Raw genomic sequence first — 11,047 nt, 5'->3', positions numbered from 1 at the left:
GAAATGATCTGGTCTCCAGGAGGACCCTGACACTGGTGGAGAATTTAGGGTATCATTTGAAATGATCAGGAAGACCAGGGAGGACTTTGTAGTCCAGAAAAGAACATGTTGATGTCACTTGCAGAGTAGGCATTCAGTAAGCGTTTATTGAGTGACGGGCACATGTGGAGGCTGCTGGGCCTCGTCAGCGAGTGATATGCTTCTTAGCCATCAGTCAGTTTTTCAGCTCCGCCTGCTCTTCCGGTGCTGCGGATCTAGGCCCTCATCTCACTTGGGAGCCGACTCATCCCAGCCTGAGTGGGGTGGACTTGGGCTGGAGTGAGGGGCTGCTAGATCCCTTTGTCTTTGCTAACAACAGGTGGGTTACCAGTGCTCCAGAAGGACCTCCTGTGCCTGGGTACCATCTGTGTCCTCTCCCAATGTCCTCGTCACAGCTGCAGACAAGCAGTAGAAGTTGGCCACCAGGCCCACCGGGCTGTTAGAGCTTCCTCCCTCGCCAGTGAGTCCTGTAAGAAGGCACTGGAGCAGATCTTCCAAGGGCCCGCAGGAGCCCGTGGTCTCCGCTCCACAGCACGGCAGTACTGATGCTTGGGCCCCGTTCGCATCACAGATTGCAAGCTGGAGCACAGGGTCAGTGACTCGTCATGTGGTATCCAAGTGGCAGATGGTTTAGGCGCGTGTTCCGGACTCACACTTTCTCCAGCACCCTCTGCTCTCTGTGTTTAACCCCAGTATTGAGCAGTATTAAAATCCCAAATCCTTACAAACTTAACCTCTGAAGTCCAGATCAAGGGCAGAGTTGCAAGACCTACAAAAGGTCATTTTGTCAGCCTGATCAGGCAAATACATCTCCTAGCAAAAATAATTCATGAAAACCAACTGACCCAGCTTCCTTTTTTGCGGAAATTGTCAAACTAAAATTTGTATGGAATTACAAGAGACCCGGAATATCTAAAACAATTTTGAAAAAGGAAAAAGGACAGAGTTGGGGGACTTACTTCTTTATTTCAAGACTTACTACAAAGATACCAGGATTGAAACAGTGTGGTTCTGATGTATTAATAAACAATGAAACAATTGAGAGTCCAGAAATAAACCCCATACATCTGTGGTCACTTGATTTTTGACAGTGGTGGGAAAGAATAGATCTCAACATGATTCTGAGACAGTCGACTCTCCACCTCCAAAAGAATGGACTTGGACACTTAACTCACGCCATGTACAAAACCATCTCAAAGTGGACCAAAGACTTCAACATTTCTGTAAAACCAGCTGAAACAGCTTGTAGGACAAATGGAGAGGAGACAGAAATTGGAGTACTGAAAGGAAGAACAGAATTGTTAGGGTCATAAGGGAAAACAAAAGAGAAGAAGGTATCTAGGCAAATATGAGGGAGATGGGAAGAGCGTGTGTAGGGCAGAGGGCGGGGCAGGAGGTAGTGCAGCAGGGACTGGAGAGGCGGGCTGTGGAGGGGGTGGCCGGGCAGCAGTGAGCCTATGAGCACGGGGCAGCGGGCTTCCCTGGTGGCTCTGCAGTGCAGGAGACGCGGGCTGGATCCCTGGGTCAGGAAGATCCCCTGGAGGAGGGCATGGTAACCCACTCCGTACTCTTGCCTGGGGAATTCCATGGACAGAGGACCCTGGCGGGCTACAGTCCATGGGGTCACAAAGAGACACGACTGAGCAGGTAACACTTTCACTTTTATGGGAGGCAGTGGTCGTGGGAAGGGCACCCAAATAACCTCTTGTCCTTACCCAGGGCACCCACGGTGGAAAGCAGACCAGTCCGTGCACATTGGCTCATGGTCATGCAGCTAATAAGTGTAAGTTGGATTTTCTCTAGGATTTAAAAACCTATAAGCCTCGTTCGAATTCCCCTTTCACAGCATACAAATAAGTTGAGTGCCTAGTTGTTGACATCCTGTTCCATTTCAGATCCAGAGTCCTTGAGCGTTAACACAGTTCAATCTTACCGTTTCTCTTGGGCGTGTTACGTAGGAGTGTGTCCAGCAGATGGCACTGGCGTTCTTAGACAGCAGACCCATGCTCTGAAATAGCACTGCCCAGCAGAAGTGAGGTGTAAGCCCTGTGTGTCAGTTTGATTTCTAGGAGCCACATTTAAAGAGCGAATTCTTTCTGTGGTATAAAGCCATCGCTCTGTGTCTGGGGGGGGATCCACCAGAGTGTAGATGCTCGAGTTCCGCAGTCGGCCCTCTGTACGTGCGTTCATATCCACATATTCAGCCGGCGGTGGGACAGGTAGTGCTGTAGTGTTAGTGAACGGCCCACGCACACGTAGGCCCTCCCAGGTCACACCCAGGTTCAAAGAGTCAGCTCCATTTAACCCAGAATATCCAAAATATTTCACCGCTCCATCAATATACAGAAAGTTCAGTGGGACGCTTTGCATCTCTTTTCTCACCAAGTCCTCAAAACCCACCGTGTGCCCACTGCTAGCACACCTTGATTCAGATGTTCAGTTTTCATCAGGAATACTCAGTCTCTATTCGGATTTCACAAAATATATATTTGAAAAAGTAGATTCACATACCTGAGTTGATCCAAACACACTTAAAAACATTTAAGAGCTGGCCAGTAACGAAACTGATTATCAAGCTTTAAATTTCATAAACTTTAAAGGTAGTTCCTTGGTCATACTATCCCACACTCAGGTGCTCAAAAGACACATGTCTAGTGCTAGTGAATGCACAGCACAGCTCTGACCTGTTTTTACACGTTTTGTGGTTTAACTACATATAATTCTCCTGTTAGTAACTAAGTGATCGGCAAACAGACCTCTTCCAGCTCTGCATTAAGCACTCACGCTACTCCTGTGGCTGTGTTTGACTTGGGAGCCACCAGTGCTGAAACCTCCGGTTGGAAAGCATGACCACACCTCGTTCATGGCGTTGTGGAGCTAAGCAAAATGTCTTGGATTAGAAATTGCTTTGAATTATTTGTTTTCATTGTAATCTTTTCTCCAGGCCTTTGTGTGTTTTAATACAGTTCGTTTGAATTGGCTTAATAAATCCTTTTGTTTGCTTGCAAAAGTCCCAAAGGAGAAACTTTAAATCCATATACATGAGATTCCTGCTATGTTTAGCTGTGCATTTGCCAAAGACTTGTGGGATAATTTATCTCCTCTTAAAGCTGTAGTGCAGCCTGGGAGCTGGCTCTCAGCTGCCCTTGTTGTGACATACAGCTGAGGCAGTAGAATTCAGAATCTGGAATGGGCGAGGGTACTGGTCTCTACAGTTAATACGACACAGAGCAGCCACGCCATATGTGTTCAATTTCTTTTCAGCCAGTAAATCGAACTAAGTCAGTTATATGTCAAGCAGTTCCTGTAAGAAACTATATGGCTAAGGTAAGTAAGTGGTGGCCAGTGACTCGGTCAGCCTGCTGAAAACCTTGAGAGGGAACGGAACTCCCCTGGTCCTGGCACCTGCCCTGCTGGCTGGCTGGTGGCGAGGTGTTTGCTGCTGTGGGTCCAGACGTTAGCTTAACACACATGGAGCAAGTGCGTGGGCAGAGTGGGGAGAACGATGGGATGGTGTAGCTTCTTGTCTAGGAAGACTGGGAAACCAGGACAGTCAGACCAAGCAGGGTGTTTCGTGAAAACCTGTCACCCAGACCTAGTGTTGATATTTTGTTACTGTTTCTCAGTAAATCTCAGGTGTTTGTATAACTGCCCAGTAAGTGTCCATCTCTCCAGTGACAGGAGTGTCCACCAGTATTTTTTTCTACCGTCCGTTTAAACAGCATCATCCCCACTACGTTTCTAACCGCCACGCTCTCTCCAGTCCTAAGCTCACAGGCTCAGTGGTGGTTTTGCCTGATTGTAACTCTTTTTCTGGGGTATGACGAGTTCTGCTTCTATCCAGTCATATTCCCTGAGCTTGAACATGGACATAGCTCCTGACCCCTCACTCCCCACACCATTCTTCTCTCATAGACAGTCCCAGTTGTTGAGGGTTGATATGGAAACCAGGAAGCACGAGTGGGCCCTGCTTCCCCCAGTCTCCTAGGTCACAAGCCCGTCTGAGAATGAATGTGCTGCCATCTTTGCAGGGACCCTTGTTTGCTGTTTTCTCTCCTGAAGTGTCCTCTTTACCTTCAAACAGAAAGACCTGTGTCTCTGCTTCCCATTATGATCACCATACGTCTATGGGATGTGTCATCATGTAGGCCTGCCATCCACATATGTGTACTAACACTGTTTCTCAGAACCGAACTCAGTTATTTCCTTGCTGGCTAATGGTTCAAATGAATCTACGTTGTCATTAACACTTCCTCAGTTGTTGGCTGTCTGCAGTATTTCACTGTGGGGAATGAAGTGGCTATAGGCATCTTTTTGTTTAGCTTAACTGCATGTATACAGCTGCCGTCCCTCCTTTTAAAACTGTTGTCTCGGGCAACTGAAATCACTGGGTCAAAGGGTTGATCATTTTTATGTCTCTGGATGAGTCTTTCTGGGAGACTCATTTTCACGGGCCCTTTGGTGCCCCAGTAGATACCGCTGGTGGGGGATGGAGGTGGTTTTCAAGTGAACTCCACTCGATGGCAAGTGGTGACTGCAGGGTCCCAGTCTCACAAGTCAGCCTTGCCGGGCAGCAGGCGGCTACGTGTGAAATGTGCGTGCGGCCCCAGTCTGCTTCCTCTCCATCCACTTCTCTCCATAGCTCAGCCCCTCTTCCTTTTGTCTGCTAGAGGGTTCATACATCTGACCAGAATGTTCTTTCTGTATTGAATGGAGAGGACAGCGTCTGTTAATGTTCCTGTTTCCACTTCTGCCTCTTTCCTCTTGCATGTCCTAGCCTGAAGCTGCATTTACTCTCAGATGGTGGTCACACGGTTACATCTGGACTGCTTGCCATCCTTATCAAAAGCATTCTGGTTAAAACTAAAGAGAGGCAGAAACTAGAGAAAAGAGCAAAGAAAGCTGGAACCAGGTCACCTGAGGGGCCTGAGTTTAGTTTTGGCTTTAAATATACAGCTGGATACAACTTCTACCCCAAAACATATTCTTGAGTCACTGGCACTAACTAGAGGGAAATACGCCCTTTTCTCTTTTTTCATATCCATGCCTGAACATCCCCCTCAGCTTCCTTCTTGGTCAGGTGCCCTTGGTTTCCCCAGAGCCTGTTCAGGACTTCCCCACTTTTCATCCTTGTTCTGCGGCTCCATGGTATACCCCTGGGGGTTCACTGGGTCTGTGCTTTCTGAAGTACTCTTTGAGGTGCAGGGGCTGGGAGTTGCTTTTTTATGCAGAAGTCGGGATGCACCGGGTACAGCTCTCCTCCTCGGCCAGTCACACTGCAGTTACATGTCTCATTCCTCCCCACCACGCTGCCGGCCCCCCTGGGAGGAGCGCCCTCTGTACAGGTGCTGCTTCTGCTTGCAGTCCTTCCGTGGTTTCCCACCACATGCAAGATGAAGTCCATGTTCAGCGGTTTATACCAGCTCCTCTCAGCAGGCTGCTGCTCACCCCCAACCCTGCCAATAACCTGTGGCATCCTTGAGCTACATGTGGTTCCCCAAATCTGCCAGGTTCTTAGAGCCTCCAGCCTGAGCCAGGGCTGTTCCCATCACTTGCAGTGCTCCTCCTGTCCTGCTCACTAGTCAGCCTCGACTTGCGGGCCAGTTTCTGTCATTTCCATCATACAGCCTTCAACCGCTTCAAGTAATCGTCTTTTTCTACTGACATTGTGCCAGCCCTTAACACATACGACCTCATTTAATCCTTGCCCTGGGAAGCAGGGTCTAGAGTCCACAAGTTCCAGGCTTGAGGTCATGGGGACTGTGCTGTTAGCTACCCGGTGACACTGCCTTTTCTGGGTTCGCCTTCTACCTGGCAGAGCGCACTCTGATTTGCCATGTATGTGCCCCTCGTCTCTGTCCTTCCCCTGGCCTGGGACAGAGGAGACGGGCAGCAAAACTTCGAAGATGCTGGAATGAGGACGGTCATTTTCCATATCTGTTATAAACTTCTTCCATGCTCTTTTCGTTTCTTTGTGGGAATCATTCATTGCAGCTTTGTGTACAGCTGTCTGTGTGGGTCTCTTAGGCTATCTGTTGGACTTTGATGCCATAAATATTTTTCACCTTCTGTCATGTGGCAGCTTACTTGGTGTCTTACGGAGAGTCATGGAGACTGGAAAAGGGGAAGAAGATATGGTGCCTGCCATGGTTTGCAGAGACCACATGGGATGCAACTAGCAGTCAAAGACGACCCATTTGAGTACTTGTACTAAGGATGATATATAACATACAAATTCTTTGGCACAGCATCTAAGGCCCTTCAAGATCTAATTCTAGATACATTTTCAGCTTTGTCTGCTGCACCCCCATAGAGCCCCAAGCCCTAACCATCCTGAGGTGTCTTGTGGTTCCCTGAACCTCTGTGCTTTAAATGTCTCTGTTCCTTTGTACATAACTCTTCTTTACCAAGAGAGCCTTCGCTTCCCTGCCTGTCTGGTGGCTTCTTACTCGTCTTCTATGACAAGCTTCAGGGCAGCTTCCTTTAGACTTCTGTCTTTGGGTTTTCATGGCCTTTGTCTGGTTTTGTGTTTTTGTGGTATGACCCTTAGGATACAGATTTTGCAAGTCTGTTCTGCGTAATGAATGTTGAGGGCAAGGCCCATGTCTCGGTGATGGAAAAATGAACAAATGACGGTGAAAATAAGATACGTGGGAAGGAGGGAATGATGCTCTTCCCGTGCAGCTGGCTGGCTGGCAGGAGTCACATTTGGCTGCAGGAATAGAGATCTGAGTAAAGGGGCTTAAAGAGATCAGGGGTTCATTCCCTTATGTGAGACAGGTTTGGAGGCAGGTGGTTAAGCGCTGGTGTGGGGGCACCATGATGTCAGCAGGAGCCCTACCCAGCAGCTCCACATGCCTTTCACAGGCCAGAATGGAGTCACGTGGTCCCCTCCAGCTGAATTCTGAAGAGAGAAATATATGGTAACAAATGGAAGTTATTTGTGCATTTAATTTAAAATGACATTTCTTAAAAAAAAAAAAAAGAAAGTTTTTCAATCTGAGAAGGCTTTTCCCCAAAGAAGATATAAAAGTGGCCAATAAACACACAAAAAGGTGCTCAGCATCATTAGTCACTTCAGTTCAGTTCAGTCGCTCAGTCGTGTCCGACTCTTTGCGACCCCATGAATCGCAGCACGCCAGGCCTCCCTCTCCATTACCAACTCCCAGAGTTTACCCAGACTCATGTCCATTGAGTTGGTGATGCCATTCAGCCATCTCATCCTCTGTTGTCCCCTTCTGCCCCCAATTCCTTCCAGCATCAGGGTCTTTCCCAATGAGTCTCTTCACATGAGGTGGCCAAAGTATTGGGGTTTCAGCTTCAGCATCAGTCCTTCCAGTGAACACCCAGGACTGATCTTCTGTAGGATGGACTGGTTGGATCTCCCTGCTTTCCAAGGGACTCTCAAGAGTCTTCTCCAACACCACAGTTCAAAAGCATCAATTCTTCGGCGCTCAGCTTTCTTCACAGTCCAACTCTCACATCCATACGTGACCACTGGAAAAACCAGAGCCTTGACTAGATGGACCTTTGTTGGCAAAGTAATGTCTCTGCTTTTTAATATGCTGTCTAGAGAATTACAAATGAAAACCACAATAAGATAGCACTTCATACCCTCTAGGATGTCGGTAGAATTAAAACAATATAATAACAAGTGTTGACAAGGACATGGAGAAATTGAAACCCTCATGCAATACTGGTTTTGCAAAAAGAACTGTAGAATGGTGCAGCCACTTTGGGAAGCAGCCTGGTAGTTCCTGAAAATGTTAAACATTGAGTTACCACGTGACCCAGCAGTTCCATTCCTGGCTCCCAACCCAAGAGAGTGAAAGCCTCCATCCACACAACAACTGGCACCTGAATGTTCCCAGGAGCGCTGTTCGTAACAGCCAGAAGTGGGAACAACAAACGTGTCGTCAAACACTGAATGGATCAACAAATTGTGGTCTCTCCGTGTAATGAGATACGTGAGTGAAGGACTGACACTTCCCATAACATGGAGGAACCTCAGAAACATAATTGTGAATGAAAGGAGCAAGTTAACAAAAGGCTGCATAGTGTACGAGTCCCTCCATGTGAAATGTCTGGAACAGGCAGATATGTAGACACAGACGGCAGATTAGTGGTTGCCTGGGGGGAGGAGGAATGGAGTGAGTGCTAATGGGTTTCTTTCGGGGGTGATGAAAATTTTCTGAAATTAGTGGTGATTGTTGCACAACTGCACCTGTACTAAAAACCATTGTGCACTTTGAAGAGAGTGAATTGTATGGTATGTGAATTGTATCTCAATAAAACTTTTAAAAGCCAGAGTTTATCTGTTTGTAAGACGTGTCTTCCAAATTGATGTCATAAGAAAGGAACTGATAGGGGGTGGGATGGGGTTCCTCAAACCAGTGAACATTTCGCAGATTGTATTCATCGTCTCTTCGTTTGAGTCCTGGCTTTAAAACAGATCTGCCCTGCCTGCTAGGGTCAGATCCCTCTGGCTGGTTGCCCAGATGACGATTCTGAGTGGTCTCTTTGTTCTGTAGACTTATCAGTTCAAAAACGAACCTATTTTTCTGAGTCTCCAAAGCTGAGGAATGGAGCTGCCAGAGGGTCAGCAAATAGATGTAGAAAGCCACTCTATCTGCAGACCAGCAGAATGTCAGAAGGGTTTGCTCTATGGCACCCTTGTTCCTTGGAGATTTTCTGGCTGACTGATGGGCAGGCAGCTGGGAGGCTGTGAGGGAGTCATGTTTGGGAAGGTCTCTATGCCAAGAGTCTGCAGATAGACAACTGCCGACCAAGCGCTCCGTCTCCATAAGCCCCCAATTCCTCCATTGGTGAAACTGGAGTGATAACAGCCTTATGAAACCAGGGCAGCGTACTGTAAACACTGAGGGTTTGCACCAGGAGTGCGGTTCTGGAATGGCAACCTCAGGGTGGCTCCAGAGGACACAGAGCGAGCAGTGGAAGGGTACATCTGTCTGGCAGGAGATGAGGGTGTGGACGCGGTGGGGAGGCGTGTTAGGAGGCCCAGTGGCAGAACTGATGAGAAGGCTGCAGTGGCGGGAGTTGCCTGAAGTTCTAGGTTTGATGAGATGCGGTAAGTGACACTAGTCATTGGATTAAAGAGCTCATCCTCCTCGCTCTCGCCCTTCTGCCCTTGGAGCTACAGGTTGAATCCAGGCCCATCCTTGCCTCGCAGCTGGGAGTTTCCATGTCACCTTCCCCCAGCGGGGCCCAACCAACATTTTCATCTTTTTTTATCTTTGCAGGTTTTTATTGAGAGGCCAGAAGAACTTCCATCCTCAGATCTCTGACTCCGGAGGTGCCCTGGAACCTTTTCCCTTCCCCTTCCTTTCCCTTCCTCTAGCCCAGGGTCCACGTGGGGAACTTGCTTCTCCCCAGGCCCCTCCGTCGTGGCTCACTAAGTTGGTCTCTGACGCGTCCCGGGAGGGGAAGCAGGGTTGGGTGGCATCCCTTTGCCAGAGAGAGTGACCAGTGATACGTCTGCCCTCCTGCGTAGGATGCACCGGCTCAGTGACCTGTAAGGGCCCTTTCAGCACGTCCGTCTCTCCCGAGACCTGACCTTAGGTGGGAACGTAGGCTCTCATTCAGCGCTCAGGCTGTCAAGCTGCCAGCAGCTGAAGGTCCCTCTTGTCTAGAATGGACAGCATCACCTAGAAGTGGGCGCGCTCTAGTGCCATGAACGACGTCAAGAGTAACCGAGAGCTGTACCTGCAGTACACTGCCACAGCCCCCAAGCTGCTGGCCCATGTCTCCAGGCTGCTTGTCGGCTGCCGGAGCGCAGGCATTTCTGTACCCAAGGGCATCAGAAACATCTTTGAGTTCACCTGGGAGGAGCTGATCACCGACCCCATGATCCCTACCCCCTCCGACATCTTGGGCCTGGAGATCAGTATTGGCGCCCCACCCGTGGTGCTTATGGAATCAGCCCCCATGCAGGCCCCCGTCCAGAAGAAGCCGCCCCCGCCAGTGCTCCCGCCACCGATGCTGCCACCTTCCACCGGGCCGGCCAAATCCACGCACTCTCCTACCCACGGCCGCCGCAGGCAGTCCAGCCAGGAGACCCTGCACAGGTTCCAGCGGCAGTCCATCCACCTGCTGACCGAGCTCCTCAGCTTGAAGATGAAGGCCATGCTGGAGTCTGTGTCTGGTAAGTTGGCCAAGGCTGGCTCTGTGAAGCGTGGCTCATTTTTCTGGGCCCAGAGGGTCTGGCCTGGGCAGGTGTGTGTGTCCACCATACCCTCCCCAGACAGGTCTCCAAGGACGTGCTGTGGAGAAGTGGCAGCCAAGGGTCTGCTTTGCAGCTCGACTACTTCCTGAGACCACCCCCAGGGATCATCCATCCCCCGCCCCCTCCGTTCCCCACGTTGCCCTCCTGTCCCTCCAGCTTTGCCAAGCCCAGGTTGAGAGGCTGACGGTGAGCACAGTGTGAGGTCCGAGGTATTGAAGGGCCCAGTTTGTGGAAATGATACAGTGGTAGACAGAGGCAGCACCCAGGAGGAGGGGGCGAATTGGGAGGGCTGGTTGGTAGCCAGAAGCAGGAGAGTAGTGAGAACCGGGGTCTGTCCATGATAAGGGTCTCTCATCCCACTACTGGGGACCTGGGAACTCATCCCTGATGAAGCCTTCTGGGTGCTGTTATTTTAAATACCAGTAGCATCAGCTTAGATAGCATCACCAACTCAATGGACATGAGTCTGAGCAAACTTCAGGAGACAGTGAAGGACAGGGAAGCCTGGCGTGCTTCAGTCCATGGAGCAGCAAAGAGGCAGACACGACGTAGCAACAGAACAACAGCAACGAAAGCATCAGTCTCCAGGCCTGATGGGGAGAGAAGGGGACAAGGGCAGAGAGCGAGGGGCCACCTGGAGGTCTTTGGAGCTCAAGGCCCTCATTAGGAGCCCCTCACACCTCCTTACCCTGGGAATAGATCTTCACTCCCCCTCACTTCAGGGCCACTTAGGGAAGTCCTTTTCTAGAAGCACTTTCCCCACCC

General features: G+C 49.7%; 1 protein-coding gene across 1 annotated transcript in view; it reads left to right on the top strand.

Moving 5' to 3' along the window:
* The first annotated feature begins 1,394 nt into the window (after positions 1–1,394).
* The window catches only part of C19H3orf20 (chromosome 19 C3orf20 homolog), a 61,795-nt gene continuing 52,142 nt past the window's right edge, over positions 1,395–11,047 (top strand). The window contains exon 1 of the mRNA XM_042236434.2: positions 1,395–10,201. Coding sequence (XP_042092368.1) covers positions 9,730–10,201 — 472 coding nt within the window. The 5' untranslated portion in view covers positions 1,395–9,729. The remainder of the gene's footprint in view (positions 10,202–11,047) is intronic.

This window comes from Ovis aries, chromosome 19, assembly GCF_016772045.2.
Source record: "Ovis aries strain OAR_USU_Benz2616 breed Rambouillet chromosome 19, ARS-UI_Ramb_v3.0, whole genome shotgun sequence".
Lineage (NCBI taxonomy): Eukaryota > Metazoa > Chordata > Mammalia > Artiodactyla > Bovidae > Ovis > Ovis aries.
This window is presented reverse-complemented; position numbering and strand designations above follow the sequence as displayed.